Source organism: Cetorhinus maximus, chromosome 17, assembly GCF_964194155.1.
Source record: "Cetorhinus maximus chromosome 17, sCetMax3.hap1.1, whole genome shotgun sequence".
NCBI lineage: Eukaryota > Metazoa > Chordata > Chondrichthyes > Lamniformes > Cetorhinidae > Cetorhinus > Cetorhinus maximus.
Window position 1 is genome coordinate 67,617,089 of NC_135895.1, and position 17,105 is coordinate 67,634,193.

The 17,105-nt window shown below is 45.7% G+C and overlaps 1 protein-coding gene across 1 annotated transcript in view; it reads right to left on the reverse strand.

The window, feature by feature from the left end:
* LOC144692477 (laminin subunit gamma-1-like) overlaps positions 1-17,105 on the reverse strand; it is an 87,980-nt gene that overhangs the window by 13,216 nt on the left and 57,659 nt on the right. The window contains exons 12-19 of the mRNA XM_078561384.1: positions 16,539-16,714; positions 11,033-11,189; positions 9,793-9,998; positions 7,773-7,849; positions 7,512-7,649; positions 5,025-5,169; positions 2,680-2,829; positions 968-1,082 (exon numbers count right to left, since the gene is read on the reverse strand). Coding sequence (XP_078417510.1) covers positions 968-1,082; positions 2,680-2,829; positions 5,025-5,169; positions 7,512-7,649; positions 7,773-7,849; positions 9,793-9,998; positions 11,033-11,189; positions 16,539-16,714 — 1,164 coding nt within the window. The remainder of the gene's footprint in view (positions 1-967; positions 1,083-2,679; positions 2,830-5,024; positions 5,170-7,511; positions 7,650-7,772; positions 7,850-9,792; positions 9,999-11,032; positions 11,190-16,538; positions 16,715-17,105) is intronic.

Here is a 17,105-nt window from a genome sequence, read left to right on the forward strand (position 1 = left end):
TCTATCGTCATTATTCTCAGTCTTGAATCTAAAATTTCCAAAACTGCTAAATCAAGAGATAGTGACAGGGCTCCTATCATGATATTTGTAACTGTAAAGTAGGGGCAAATATGGGATGGGGGGTGGGCTGGGTGGGTGGTGGGTAGGCGTGCACGGGGGCAGCCTCTTGAATTCTTTCTTTGTTTCTTTTGTAATTCTACATCCGTTCTCCATGAGGCAAAGGATACAATAATAGTTTAAGACACTTTATGTTGCTATTTTCTCTTTGGATTTGGCATTGCTATGATGCAATTGATAATAACCATATTGTTTACATTGCTGTGAACATGCATGTTGTGCATATGGTCAAAGTTTCATTTTGTGTGGGGGCCAATATAATGCAAATTTGTTACTGATATTTTGAGACAACTAGAAGATAATTTTACAAGAGGAATACAAGGAAAAATCTCACAAATACATTATTTTTATTCATTTACGGGATGTGGGCTTCGCTGGCTAGGCCAGCATTTGTTGCCCATCCCTAACTGCCCTTGAGAAGGTGGTGGTGAGCTGCCTCTTGAACCGCTGCAGTCCATGTGGTGTAGGTACAATGCTGTTAGAGAGGGAGTTCCAGGATTTTGACCCAGTGACAGTGAAGGAACAGCGATATATTTCCAAGTCAGGATGGTGAGTGACTTGGAGGGGAACTTCCAGGTGATGGTGTTCCCATCTATTTGCTGCCCTTATCCTTCTAGATAGTAGTGGTGTGGGTTTGGAAGGTGCTGTCTAATGAGGCTTGGTGAATTCCTGCGGTGCATCTTGTAGACGGTACACACCGCTGCTACTGTGTGTTGGTGGTGGAGGGAGTGAATGTTTGTGAATAGCTAATGAAATAGGCAACTCGGATCTCCTCATGTGGGTGAAACAGTTTGTATCCAATTGCAACGTTTGGTATTTTATCTTGAAAGTACAAATGCTAGTTACATACCTCTTAGATTAATTAAGATACGATCAACTTGCTCCAATGTGTATGACCCCTTTTTAACAGCCTCTTCAGCCAGGTACTTAGCAGCGTTTGCTCTGGCCTGTAACATGTCAGCAGTCTGCAAAGAGATGAAGCTTGTCAAAATACTACAATAAATCCAGAGAATTAAAAGCAAACCATAACTGCAACTTCTCTGCACGCCTGAGGGCCTATTTCATGAACAAAAATAAAAATACCTGGAAAAACTCAGCAGGTCTGACAGCATCTGTGGAGAGGGATACAGTTGACATTTCGAGTCCGTATGACCCTTCGTCAGAATTAAGCATTACTGCTGTAATCCATGTGGTGTAGGTACACCCACAGTGCTGTTAGGGAGGGAGTTCCAGGATTTTGACCCAGCAACAGAGAAGGAATGGCAATATATTGCCAAATCAGGATGGTGAGTGACTTGGAGGGGAATTTCCAGGTGGTGGTGTTCCCATCTATCTGCTGCCCTTGACTTCTAGATGGTAGTGATCATGGGTTTGGAAGGTGCTGTTTATGACCTTTGGTATACTTCTGCAGAGCATCTTGTAGATGATACACACTGCTGCCTCTGTGCGTCAGTGGTGGAGGGAGTGAATGTTTGTGGAAGGGGTGCCAATCAAGCGGGCTGCTTTGTCCTGGATGGTGTCAAGCTTCTTGAGTGCCGTGGGAGCTGCACTCATCCAGGCAAATGGGGAATATTCCATCACACTCCTGACTTGTGCCCTGTAGATGATGGACAGGCTTTGGGGATTCAGGAGGTGAGTTACTTGTGACAGGATTCCCAGCCTCTGACCTGCTCTTGTAGCTACAGTATTTATATACGGCTGGGCCAGTTCAGTTTCTGGTCAATGGTAACCCCCAGGATGTTGTGGGGGATTGAGTGATGGTAATGCCTTTGAACATCAAGGGGCGATGGTTAGGTTCTCTCTTGTTGGAGATGGTCATTGCCTGGCACTTGTGTGGCGCGAATGTTACTTGCCACGTGTCAGCCTAAGCCTGGATATTGTCCAGGTTTTACTGCATTTGGACATGGACTGCTTCAGTATCTGAGGAGTCGTGAATGGTGCTGAACATTGTGCAATCATCAGCGAACATCCCCACTTCTGACCTTATGATGGAAGGAAGGTCATTGATGAAGCAGCTGAAGATGGTTGGGCCTAGGACACTACCCTGAGGAGCTCCTATGGTGATATTCTGGGGCTGAGATGATTGACCTCCAACAACCACAACCATCTTCCTTTGTGCTAGGTATGACTCCAACCATTGGAGTGTTTTCCCTCTGATTCCCCTTGACTCCAGTTTTGCTAGGGCTCCTTGATTTGACTGAGTCAAATGCGGCCTTGGTGTCAAAGACAGTCACTCTCACCTCACTTCGGGAGTTCAGCTCTTTTGTCCATGTTTGAACCAAAGCTGTAATGAGGTCAGGAGCTGAGTTATTACAACAATTTTACTTTGTGATTATGAAGGTTGCTGTTTATAAACAAACTACTAACAGGTATAGTGCCTTTATTCCTAGTGGAAGAAGCCAGCTATAAGCAAGGCATAGGTTTTGTTACAATAGCATCACATGCAAAAAAGCACAATCTTTTTTTTTTACAGTGACACAGTTCTCATATCACACTGAGCAACAAAATGACACATGAATGCTCCCCAGCAACCTCTTATCACAGTTGTGGTGAAGGGCTTACCCTTTGATCTACTTCTCCTTTGTCCAAAATTTTTCTGATGTTCCTCCTGAAACTGTTCACATTATTCTTGAATATTTCGTGTAATTCGAGTTTTTCATTTAGTTCAAGTCCTATGGCATTTTCTTGGAGCTGCAGTTGAACTGCCTCATTCTGAGGGGCAAAAACAAGGATAAGCTTTGCTTTTTTATTTCCCCCAGTAAACGTCTGGAATTTCCCATCATATTTATATATAATGCTTATTATTTAATTTATCACTATCTGTTCTCTATTTATTCCCAATTTCACAGCTACTCTTGGGCTTCCCCACAAGGCAAGACAAGGTGGAGCGGACAAAAGGACCCCCATGAAATGGTTTTTTTTATTCATTCATGGGATGTGGGCGTCACTGGCTAGGCAAGCATTTATTGCCCATTCCTAACTGCCTTTGAGAAGGTGGCGGTGAGGTGCCTTCTTGAACTGCTGCAGTCTGTCTGGTGTAGGTACACCCACATTGCTGTTAGGGAGTTCCAGGGTTTTGACCCAGTGACAGTGGAGGAACAGGCGATACGTTTCCAAATCAGTATGGTGAGTGGCTTGGAGGGGAACTTCCAGGTGGTGGTGTTCCCACCTATCTGCTGTCCCTGTCGTTCTAGATAGTAGCGGCCATGGGTTTGGAAGGTGCTGTCTAAGGAGGCTTTGTGAGTTCCTCCCGTGCATCTTGTAGATGGTACACACTGCTGCTACTATACATTGGTGGTGGAGGGAGTGAATGTTTGTGAATGGGGTGCCAATCAAGCAGGCTGCTTTGTCCTGGATGGTGTCAGGCTTCTTGAATGTTGTTAGAGCTGCACTCATCCAGGCAAGTGGAGAGTATTCCATCACACTTCTGACTTGTGCTTTGTAGATGGTGGACAAGCTTTGGGAGTCAGGAGGTGAGTTACTCACCACAGAATACCTAGCCTCTAACCTACTCTTGTAGCCACAGTATGTATATGCCTAGTTCAGTTCAGTTTCTGATCAATGGTAACCCCCAGGATGTTGATAGTGGGGATTCAGCAATGGTAATGCCATTGAATGTCAAGGGGCATTGGTCAGATTCGCTTTTGTTGGAGATGGTCACTGCCTGGCACTTGTGTGGCGCGAATGTTACCTGCCAATTGTCAGCCCAAGCCTGGATATTGTCCAGATCTTGCTGCATATGGACATTGACTGCTTCAGTATCCGAAGAATCACGAATGTTGCTGAACACATGTGCAATATCCCCACTTCTGACATTATGATGGAAGGAAGATCATTGATGAAGCAGCTGAAGATGATTGGGCTTAGGACACTACCCTGAGGAACTCCTGCGGTGACGTCCTGGAACCGAGATGACTGACCTCCAACAACCACAACCATCTTCCTTTGTGCTGCGTATGACTCCAACCAGTGGAGAGCTTATCCTTGATTCCCATTGACCCCAGTTTTGCTAGGACTCCTTGATACCACATCAGTCAAATGTTGCCTTGATGTCCCGTGCAGTCACTCTCACTTAATATGAAATATAAACTTTCAAACTACCCTGCCATTCTGATAAATTGTTCAGTGCTCATCCACTCAGTGACTCTTATATTGGGAAAGAGGAAAGTCAAAGTTTAACTAGATTCACAACCCCAAATATATCAATTCAATAAGTTAATTTTTAAATTTTTTGTTTAAAAACCTAGCACCTTTCATGAAGGAATTAACTTCTGCAGATACCTACAGCTTTCTGTTAATGAGCTGACTGTCTTACCCTGTCTGAAACTAGATAGTAGGTTATTCAACCATTAAGATGGCTCAGCTGGGTCTGATGTTATCCTTGCCTGATAGCCATCATCTAACTGGATTCATTATACAGTCAGCAGCAGTAAGAAGCTGATTTTTTTTAAACTTACCCTAGCCTAGAGATACTGAACCTAATTGTTGCATCTCACATCTACCCCAGCTGAGATAAGCTAACTCAGCACAAACCAGGGAGTATATCTGAGCTCGCCACAACTCACCTTTATGGATTCACTCCAGATTGAGCAATGCATTGATGCACTGAGGCATTTCAGGAATTAAGGAGGCCCAAGGTCTGCTATCTTAGCCCCATGTAAGCAAGGGAAAGTTTTAAGAATAAATTGACAATCATGGTTAATGAATGGATATGTGATTATAATAAAAGAGAAATCATGGGTGCAATCTTTAGTTTGCCGTCCAGTGACATCAGCACTGCTCCCAAGTTGTTTGGTGTCAGGATACTTGGAGATGGAAGATTCCACCTGTTGACCTAGATCCATGAACTAATCACCAGGATGGATCAGCTCCCACTTCCAATAAACAGACTTGCAAATATTACTTACCTCAAGGGCAGTTATATCGATTGTTGGTAAGTTGTTCAGTTCTTTGTAAATCCGCTGAGCCTTCTCACTGGCTTTCTGGGCTTTTGTGGTTATTCTGTTTGCTTGTTCATCTAGGTCCACTGCCATATCATGGATTTGCTTAGACCTAACAAAATGATATCTCTTAGAGTCATGCAAAAAAAAAAGAGGTTCATGCAGTGTAGCCTTCATTATCCGGATTTCAAATCTATGCCAGAATTTTCACAGGGCAATTCTTTGCCCAAGATATTGCCTCATTTAATAGCCCACTAATGTATCTTCTGTTATTTATATTTTATCTTTTCTTGGTGATTCAACAACAAATTTTCCCTTTGTTATTTGCATTATGCTCAGGGTGACCAACTCTTATGCAATAAAAAAAGGGACACAAAAGGAACGAGAGGGTGTGTTGGTGACTCAGAGAGAGGGGTGCAGAGAGTGGGGGGAGGGAACTCTTGAGAACATAATATCAAAGAGGGTGGTGGTTAAAATTATCTAAAACTTACAACTTATCTTGTTGAGTCACAACATTATCATCTCTCTGCTGGCTGACTCACTCACTTTCAGTCCTGCTCGAAATATTAAAACTCACCCTAGAGATTCTCATGATCAGTCTCCCACAGGCTGTCCTTGAAGTGTGGGACAAAAGGTGTCTGGAACAGTCATAATAAGGGACAATCCCTTAAAACATGAGTCAGTTGGTCACCCTGATTACACTTGTCTTCATTCCCATATTCAGGGTATTTCTGTGTTATACTGTGTCACATCTTGGACTCTCATGACTATGTACAAATTTTCCAACTGGAATTGGGGTTCCCTCCACTGTCAGATAATAAAACTTTCACTGTACTGTTTACAGTTCTTTTGCTGATAAAGAAACATTGTAGCTACTCTTTCCTTAAAAATGCTTCATAATTAGCACATTTTCTGGATGGCCCTTAGTGGATTTGTAGAGAGCATGGGTTATATTACAGAACAATCAGTACATGCTCATTGGTGATGAACATCACTCAACTCACTGTAATTCAAAGCTCCACCATATGCTGCCTGTCTCGGTTCTATGAATTCTGACTGGAAACATTACCAAATCACAAGTGCATTTTCTTGCATTTGCAAAATCAATTTGGAATATTAATGATTTCAGCTGAACATTAATTAAAACTTTGAAGAATTTCCAGGCTGGATTTTCACTGAGTTGGGATGACTTGGGAGCCCTTTTAAAATAATGGGCGGGTTCCAATTCTAGAATTCCCAACCTGATTCTCAGCATTTCCAATTTTTGAGATTGTCTTTTAAGGGTGTGGGCTGGTTCGAGTTGCAAGCCTGCACCCTGCACTCCTGACCTGGCCAGCTCCATTATGGTGATAGGCATCCTAATCCTCTGCAATTTTCATGGAGTCAGGCCAAGCCTCATTATGTATTCTTGGCTGAGAGCCCAGAAATCTATTATCCTATTGAAACACCTGAGCCCCAGGGAAAACATTGCTTGATAGACAGTTCTGGCTCTCTAATCTATACTGTCAATTTCACAATGTTTATTTACATAAGATAAAGTGGTTTCAATGCTTGCTGTTTCTGATATTGATACTTTAAAAGGGTATGGATGACTTACACTTTTATTGGGCTGTAGTAAAAAGGGTTTTTTTTAAGAAAGTGGAACATTATCAATGAATGACTGTTTTTTTAAAGCTTTTGTTCACACACCCTGCTGAAATTATAACATTCATTGCTTCTATACAAAGTATAGTAGGTGAATGGATATGGAAGTGCCATAGCTTGATATGGGGGGCATGGGGGGCCATAGGGTGGGCATGAGGTATGAGGGCATGGGGGGCATACAGTGGCATGCAGTATGAGGGGCCATAAGGGTTGTTTGGGAGGCATACCCTTGCATAGGAGGCGTGAGGGCCATAGGATGGGGTGGGTCATAGCTTGGCATAGGGGGCATGAGGGGGCCAAGGGAGTTGTTTGGAAGGCATAGTTTGGCATGGGGGTGGATGGGAGGCATGAAGTGCCATGGATGGGGCATGGGGAGTGTGTGGGTGATGAGGTGTGATGGATGAGGGCTGGAAGGCCTTTCTGTTGTTATAATAACTGGGATGAAGATCCACAGCACCGAGGCAGACCTTTTAAGCAGCCTGGCTCCATATCTGGCAACTCCTGTGGCTGTCTCCAAACTTTTCCCTGGTTGGCTGGCCTGACTGCAGCACACACCCGCCCCCCCAACAATGAAAATCCCATCCTTGCAGCCACTTTCTCCCAAGGCGGGGCTGAGTCTGGAATTTTTCCAACTCCCACTACCCGCCTCGGGGATGAAATTCCAGCCCATCGTCTCCAATCAATAAACTTCTTACAGTCATTTCATTCAAAATGTAGAGAATGCTTAAGTGAGATGAAAGAAAAGTGTATAATACAAGCTTTCAAATTAGTGTTCTCAGATATTACCCACTAAAACTTGCTCCCACTTACAGCTGATTTAGCAGGTTAATGGACTGTGTGGTTTTCTGATCATCTTTGATGACTTGAGTAACTAGTGCAAGGGCTTCAAATGATGACTGGTTGGCAGTTTTGCTGAACTGTTCTATGTCATCCGCGTCTCTCATATGCCTAAATAGAGAAAAGCAAAAGCAAAAAGAAAAGCTCTTAATACTTTGCTGTGAAGTTTTGAGATGAAAGTGGGAATGGAAAATGTGCTGAAGATCAGAATGTAAATAAAAAGACCACTCTTACTTATCTGCCAATCTACGAGCCTCATGTGCTAGACCTGCCAGATTACTGCCCCCAACAGGACCTGTTGGCAATGACGGCTGTAAGAAATAACATGACACTTATTACACTTGGCAACAAAATCTCAGCTCTCCAAACATTAAAAGTTAACAAAATAAAATCGCCCTCCTTCCTGAAGGTGCTGGATTATGCTTTCCTTGGATGCTGGCAATTCTCTATTATTTTGTCCAAAAGTTCACTCCACATAAACACACTTTTCTGTAGGAGTCACTTTATACCACTGAGAGCAAAATCCCCTCACTCTCTGAAGCTAATCTAGGGCTACTGAAGTTAATTATGGTAACAGGCCAGCTGAGATCAGCAAACTCAGCACAGGACAGGGATTGAATTTGGTTACTATCCTGGTGTAGAGGACTCAGCTTCACAATGAGCAGTGCAACTTTTCACATGAGCTACTGTAAAAAGTTAACATGTTTTTTTGAGAGCCAGTCTGGAGCATTGTGATATAACTTGATGTCAAGCCTCCAGGATTTGTACAACCACCCAGATGGCTCAACCACTTATGTAGCTCTTGTATTAAGACTGTATCATTACAAGGGACGTGTCATAACAAAACAAGTCGTTGTGTCATAACAAGAGACAGTCAGAACATGGGACAGTGTCACACCAGTGGGCTGTGTTATAACTTGCAAGTCTCAAAACATTTACCATTAGTCCAGAGTTTGTGAATTTTCGAAGTTTTAAAAAGCCAGGACTGCCCTGGGTCCAGGTGAGAGTGACTGCCCTTGACATCAAGGCCGAGTGTGGCATCAAGGAGCCCCACCAAAACTGAAGTCAATGGGAATCAGGGGGAAACTCTCCACTGGTTGGAGTATTACCAAGCACAAAGGAAGATGTTTGTGATTGTTGGAGGTTAATCATCTCAGTTCCAGGACATCACTGCAGGAGTTCCTCAAGGTAGTGTCCTAGGTCCAACCATCTTCAGCTGCTTCATCAAAGACCTTCCTTCCATCATAAGGTCAGAAGTGGGGATGTTCGCTGATGATTGCACAATGTTCAGCACCATTAGTGACCCCTCAGATACTGAAGCAGACCATGTCCAAATACACCAAATACAGCAAGACCACAATATCCAAGCTTGGGCTGACAATTAACATTTGTGGCACACAAGTGCCAGGCAATGATCATCTCCAACAAGAGAGAATCTAACCATCGCCCTTGACATTCCATCGCATACCATTGCTGAATCCCCTGGGGATTACCATTGATAAGGAATTGAACTGGACCAGCCATATAAAGATTGTGGCTACAAGAGAAGGTCAGAGGCTATGAATCCTGTGATGAGTAACTCACCTCCTGACTCTCTAAAGCCTGTCCTCCATCTATGAAGCACAAATCAGGAGTGTGATGGAATACTCTCCACTTGCCTGGATGAGTGCAGCTCTAACAACACTAAAGAAGCTTGACACCATCCAGGACAAAGCAGCCCACTTGATTGGCATCCCTTTCACAAACATTTGCTCCCTCCACCACTGACGAACTGATAGCAGTGAGTACCATCTACAAAATGCTCTGCAGAAACTCACATAGGCTCCTTAGGCAGCACCTTCCAAATCCATGACCACTACCATCTAGAAGGACAAGGACAGCAACTACCTGGATGTTCCCCTCCAATTCACACACCATCCTGACTTAGAAATATATCACCATTCCTTCACTGTCGCTGGGTCAATATCCTGGAACTCCCTCCCTAACAGTGCAATGGGGGTACCTACACCACATGGACTGCAGTGGTTTAAGAAGGCAGCTCACTGCCACCTTCTCAAGGGCAATTAGGGATGGGCAATAAATGCTGGCCCAGCCAGTGACATCCAGATCCTGTAAATGAATTTAAAAAGCAACTATGTTGACAACGTTAGTGTCTTTACTGTAGTTCTTTCTGTTTTGTAAACATCAAGGTTACTGACTGAGTTTTTACCTTCAACTAAGAAGAAAATCCCTTTTTTGGCTCATGAGGACTTACCATTCGGCCCATTTCTGTCCTGCTTTCTTGGATCTTTGTCCTGACATTGCTTAGCAACCTGTCTGTATTTCGGATATGATCTTCGTATGTTTCTGTTAACCTTCTAGTCTCATCAACAGATTTCCCGATGTTGTCCAGATTAGATGTCTCAGTACCCAGCTTCTTGTTAATGTTTTCCAATTGGTTAAGATTGTTTTCATCAATGACTGTAGAAAGAATCAGATCTTTACTACTGAGGACAAATACTGTACATTCTTCAAGTTGTACCTCTTGAAGATCCCCGGACTTGTCACTTCTGCCTGGCAACTGTACCATCTAATCTGTTCTTTTTTGCTACCTAGACCAGGAGGATCCCAGGTTCAATCTGTGTGAAGTTAGTTGCTCTCAGCTGATAAGGATATTAATATGGCCTCAGCACCTGTGAATTCACAGGGGGAAAATATTGGCCAGTGTGCTCAAGCCCATTTGCTACCCTTACTGGAAAGTGCCCAATCATAGATGTTAAATGATGATCAGGGTTGGGTTTGGCTGTGCTACATCTTATGTCCAAAATGGCTTGGCAAATCTGTCAAGTATCATATCTGAATAATGCTCAATCGGATGCGTTGCTAGAGAGCAGTTAATATCATACGAACATACAAAAATTACAAGCAAGACAAGACTAACCTGAAGCATCATGACTCTATACTTCCCACCCACTCCCAACCTATCCCCAATCACACAGCAATGTTCTCTCCTGGGAGAGGCAAATAAAAAACAACAGAGTCAATAACAAGAAAAAAACGGAGAATTTCCTCTCCACCCCAACTTAGGTAAATGAAGGATCCAGAGAACTACATTCCAACACGTATCACGCCTTCAGGAAAGGAGTGGATAAAATTACTAAAGAAACAAAAAGTACCTTGGATATTCCTGATTGATTTTTACAGAAAATCTGAATGAATGAGACCTTATCATCCTCAGCAATCTAACACTGACAGAAAGCAAGGCTCCCCCGAGAGGTAAAGTCATAAGAAAGTCAAACTGCATTTTTCACACATAGCTACTAAGAGGTGGTCTAACAGTGGCCTGGAGAAGGTGTCTCCTCAGTCAAGGACAGACCCATTAGCTTGGGATTGAGGAGGGGGAAACAGAAGGAGGTTAAGGGAAAATGAAGGGAGAAAAGATAATTTTATGTTTTTATTTTATATAAGTCTTACAACCTTTAAAGTGTTTTGTTATTAAGCCAAAAAAAACTTACTTTCAATTTCTTTAGCTTCAGTCATCATTTGACTGAGGACGATTGATGTTTTCTTCAATCTTTGCTCAAAATGCTTGTCATTCAATGGGTTCTCATTTGCCTTCACTTTTGAGATTAAAATTTCCAGATCTCTAACCACATTCTTGTGTTTCAATACCTAAACAGTAGACACAGAATCAGACATGAAAAACATTCAGCAAGAAACCAAAGAAAAATTCCAACAATCAGCCAGTAAACACTCCTTAGTATCCAAAATTTCCCACCAAATCAACAGAGCTAAAAGCTTTCATGGTCTTTTTAAACCTGTGGAAGGAGGCAGAGGCTGTGAGTGCAGAAAGATCTGAAAGTAATTGTGTTAGGATACCAGAGAGCAAGTCACAGGCATTCCATAACCTGACCAGCAATGCTGATTTAAAATATAATCATCCATAATTCCTTAATGCCTTAATTTGAAATCTCCAATTTTTGCAGTTATGAGGAAATTGCAAACAAGTGTGGGAAGAGCACGGTTAGAATTTCATTAGAAAAGTGTTTTTTTAAAGGTTTAACTACAAATTACCTTCACTGCATTGTTCTATCTGAAGGATGACAGAAAATGTAAGCTAACTGTCATTTCAAGGTAAGTACTCAAAGCTTTGGGATTTAAAATGCACCAGTGAAAATGTTAAAATGAAGTGAGAAGGATATGGAACATCGGTTATGCAAGCCCATTGGTTGTGATTTATTTCTCATGAATAGGCTATCCTGATAATATATGAGTGATGAAGTTAATTGGTGGGGGGTGATAGTTCCCTGTGTTCCTTTGTGAATTGTTTCTTCTGTGACTCTGAGGGTCCGTGCTGCCATTTTACGTAGGCGGGCCAATTAAGGTCCGCCCAGCGTGTTTCGCGGCTCCTGGGGACAGAGGGAGTGGGCGGGTGGCGGGAGGGCGGATTGGCAATCGCTGCCAGGTCCAATGGCGACCCAGTGGCCTGTTTAAAGGGCAAGCTGCAGCCACGCCAAGGCTGCTGTACATGGCTGGGGCCAACGCAGATCCAGGCTGGCCATGCAGGAGGGTAGGGCGGGTGGTCAAAGTGCGCCCCGGTTTTCGGATGACTGCCTTGCTGCCCTCCTCGAGGAGGTGGCAGAATGGCAGGAGGTGCTCATCCCCCAGGTCGGGAGGAGGAGACCATCCCACTAGACCAAACATGGGTGGGAGGAGGTAGCGGAGGTCATAAGCTCCAACGACGGGGTGTGGCGCACATAGATCCAGTGCCGCAAGCGTTTCAATGACCTGCTGCGCACAGGTACGGTGAGTAGCACATTGGCATCGTTCACTTCACCCATTATGTATGCTTCTCCACGCCTGGCGCCCCACCCATGTCTGACTGGCCTGAATGCAATGAGTCATTGATGGCATGTGTCCTTAGCTGGGCGGGCCAGCAGATATTCCATATGCATTGGTCAGCCTGAGAGGGTGGTGATGAGATGGGTTCTGCACCCGCAGCATGTGGCAGACTGAGATCCACATGACTGTGGTGAGGGCAATCTGGAGGATCTGCAACCAGGCGCAGTGCTCGAACTCCAGGACATGTCGAAGTTAGGGTGATGACATGGTGGGAGGGGGTCTTCAAGGTGGTGTGGCACAGGTCGACCTGCTGCCCTCTGCGATCCACGTCATTGTGCCTCCTTGCTATGGCAGGTTAAACTGTATATTCCCAAGTGTGATGAAGGCAGCATGTGGCCAAGGGTGGGGGGATGATGGAAAGGACACACCTGGCATATTTGTGAGAGTGTTTGGCAGCACCAGGGTAAGGATGCATTGGACCCCTGCAATGGCCAACTGGGCTTGGGGTAGGCCAGCCGCGAGGAGATTCACGGTACAAGTATCACTTATCAATGCTCTTTGCTTATTTCCAGGAGGAGAATTCTCACAACACTGCTGAGCGGGTGGGCCAGCCCAGGTAGTGCTGCTGAGCCGCTTCGAGCAGGAGACCCTCAACCTGGAGAGGCACCATGCCTCCAGGTCCACCGGAGCCGAAGAGGCTGGGGTTGTGGCAGGTATGTGTGGCCAGCACTCATGTCACCAGTAGTGTCCCAACAGCCATGGCAGTGTTGATTGTTGAGTGAGTGACGTAACCAACATGACTTGCTCAGTGCGTGTGGAATGATGAACGCATGATGATCTGGGGGACAGGCATGTACATTAACATTTTCCGCACGCTAACTAATCAAATTTCCTTAATCTTCCTTTCAGCATCATTGGCGCACAGCCGGGAGCAGGAGCAGCAGGGGCCCGCTCTGGCACTTGAGGGCCATGAAGTATCAACACCATCAGCGTCACACCACCTCTGCCAGGCAGGCACCAGCGCAAATACTGGCACACTAGTGGGCATCAGATTTTCACTAGTGTCCAGGGGCACAGCGGTGAGGGCGCTTCACAGTCGCTGGAGGAGCTTGCGGAGACAGAGAGTGCCCATGGCGTCAGCAGTCAGAGGACTGCAGGGGCCCAGGCACATGCTCAGTCTGTGGCTGATGATGTACCTCTAGAGTCGCCCGCAATGCAGCCAACTCATGAGATGCGGCTGGGTGTGCAGGACTATCTGGTGGAGATACATGAGGCTGTGCTTGGCTTGGTGTCAGTGGTGGAGGAGTCTATGTGGACCGTAGCCAATGAATTAAGCCTCATGCTGAGTGCCAATGTTCCTCCATGGAGAGAGTGGCGACTCTCATGGAGAAGCAGCTCCAGGGACAGGATCAGGGGTTCCTGGGGTTGTGCTCACTGCAATCCTTCACAGTGGCATTGACCTCAGGTGGTCAGTGCTCGTGTGGGCAGTGGTTTGGGCACCAGGTATCCCACCTCGGTGCCCATCCATCTATGGTGATCAGGGAGGGTCGAACAGACCTCACATCGGCAGAGCAGCTGCCTGTTGTCTCTGCGGGTGCCTCTCAGGGCGCTCCGGGTGAGGCTGGCAGCTCCTCCGCCCCTCTGCCAGTGGCCGTGGCACCCAATGAGGCTGCGACAACTGGGGAGATGCCAGCTGCGGAGCTCCCAGGCAGGGCAAGCACAGGCTTCATGGGCCAGAGGACGTCTACCAAGGTCATCGAGGCCAACAGGACAGCAGAGAGAGCAAGCTATCTCAGATGCCAGTGCCAGCGAGGGGGCACCACAAAGACGTAGCACCCGCAAACGTAAAATTAAGGCACCTTAGGCACACCCCGGGTTCATCACTGGTGGTTTTTTGGCCCCCCCATGAGTTCCTTCTGATTGTGTTTGCAGTGTGACACTATTTGATTTGTGTTATGTTACGAGACTTTTGTGAAAGCATTAAATTAAGATCGTCTGACATGGCTAGGGGTGCCTCTTTTCTTGGGTAGGTGGATGGATTCCTGAGATGTTATGAGTCATTTGTGTGTCATTGACCTTTATTGACTGGGCCCATCGTCAATGCTCCTATCCTGACAGATTTGGCACTAATGTCTGCAGTATGGAGGCTGCAGCCCAGGCTTGTGTTGGAGGTCCATATGTGCTGTGCTAGCTGAAGGTTCCTTGGATTAGAGCGTCCCGGGTGTCCCTTCCTCCCTGGAGTATGCCCGGGTCAGTGTCTACCCCCCCAGCATTTCCCTGTGTGTGCTCGTCCTTGGACTCACTGATGGACTCATCATGTGTAGCCGCAGCCACTCCGTCTACATGTTCTTCATCTACAGCCTCCCACCTTTGCAGCGCAAGATTGTGAAGAGCGCAGAATGCAACCACAATCAGGAACACACGATCTGGGAGGTACTGGAATGCGTCCCCTGAGCAGTCCAAGCATCGGAAGCGTATCTTGAGAAGACCGATGGCTCTCTCCACCACAGCCCTTGTGGTGCCGTGGCTCCTATTGTACCGCTGCTCAGCTTCTGTTCTTGGATGGTGGAGAGGTGTCATGAGCCACCTTCTGAGGTGATAGCCCTTGTCACCCAGCAGCCATCCATCAAGCCGGGCTGGAGCACTGAAGAGCCCCGGCACCTAGGAGGTCTGAGGATGTAGGCGTCATGGGAGCTGCCTGGGTACCTTGCACAGACTTGCAGAATCAGCATCCTGTGATCACACACTATCTGCACGTTCATGGAGTGGAAGCCCTTCCTGTTGACGAAGGCACCGGGCTCACCTGCTGGCGCTGTGATGGCCACATGTGGGCAGTCTATTGCACCCTGGACATGGGGGAAGCCAGCAATGGCCACGAAGCCTCTGGCTCGCTGTGCCTGGCTTGCCTGGTCACAGCAGAAGTGGATGATGTCAATGCACACCTGAACAGAGCGTCTCTGACCTGCTTGACACAAGCGTGGACAGCTGATCGGGAGACACCGCAAAGATCACCCACCGAGCCCTGGAAGGAGCCAGAGGCCTAGAAGTTGAGGGCAGCTGTGACCTTCAGTGCCACTGGCATGGGGTGTCCGCCCACACAGTTAGGGGAGATCTCAGGGCCAATCATCTGTCTCCCTTGACAAACAGAACCTCCTTCGGCACTGCGCCTCAGACATATTGAGGTAGCTGCTTCACCACCTGTATATCCTAACAGCAGGATAGTGGCATCTTCTGCAGCCCCTTCTGCCTTGGACTACCTCTTGGCCCAGCACCCCTTGTGCCTGTGCCTGTCCTCCCAAAGGTGGCTCCCCTGGAGGCTGAATGTGCACTCCTGGCCTCCTCCCCCTTCTAACCCTCCCTTCCTCCTCAGTGGGTGCCTCCTGTGGAGAGATCACCTCCCATTCCCAGACTCAGGGAGGCTTCCTGAAACCTACAGGCCCCAAAACAAATCCTCACTGCGAAGTGCTGACCTGAAGTTTATGAGTCCAGTCCAAGCAGCTGATATGCGTTTTGATCTTTTCCAGCTCACACAGGCAAGTTTCAGTAACTTTTGTACAATAAGTTTTAAATCTATAGAATCGTGACCCCACTGAACCCTCTTCTCCCGCTCGTGGATGAACTTCGTGCAAATTTCTGATACCCGCCTGCATGCTTGATTTATGCCAGTTTTAGGCTACACTGTAGATTCCTCAATCTTTCATGCTTATTAAGAAAACCTCTGTGCAAACCTTCTGCTGCTCATTTCTCCGCACTGTATTTCCTGTCTCGTTTTTTAAATCACACTACATTAAAAATTTAAAGCTTCCACTATTATCTCTTCTTAAACATGCTGTGCCAAGTGTGTATAAATGATGGGTTGATGCCTTCAAACTTTAATTTTCATACTGGAAGAGGAACTTAAAGAAGGAATAGGACAGAAGTTTCATGCTTTCATCGGGCCCAAATTCACACATTGATTTTCCTTTGTTTACTTGGGTATTAATGTCTGCATGTGCTAAAATAAAATTAGCTACAATATTGGTGTAAAAATAGGCATAAATTTCAGCATATTTCTGAGTAAGTGGAAGTGTGGAAATTCTGGTCTTATTGCATTAAAACAAAAACTAACTTAACCTTCCCTTAACCAAGAGTGGTATTAGCTCCTTCTAAAACTCTGTGCAGATGGGGTTAGGTGCGTACCTTGCTTTTTACTGCTTGATAACAGTTTGGGCATTGCTGGCATCCTGTGGTGCTATTGTAATAGGTGTCTCCTGCACACTGGTTACACTTATCGCCAAAGACTCCTGACTTGCAGTCACACGTTCCATCACTCCTGCACTGTAAGGACCGGGAACCACTTGGGTCACAGTTACATGCTGTAAAAATAACATAATCATAATATGAAAATGTACAATAGCTCTTACATTCTTTTATTTCATGGTTGTTGTTTAAGTATTGAAACATATAGTACTTCACACAAACAATCCCAGTCTAGTTATCATATCCACTTATCTGCAGAGCTCATGAAGAAGTGGAGCTGCATTTTCCTGCACAATGCTACCTGAAATCAGGTAGGAGAGCAGCAGAAAAAGTTGGAGGCAAATTTGGTGGTGAGCAAAGTAAATTTGTTTCATTGCCCTGGTCTTGGTCTCTCTCTCTCCCCACCTCCTACCTCTACCTAGGCTGCTGCTTGATGATGCTTCCCTACTGCCACAATCAAATACCAGGAAACCCATCAGATTTTCCAGGATAAGTTACAACCACATC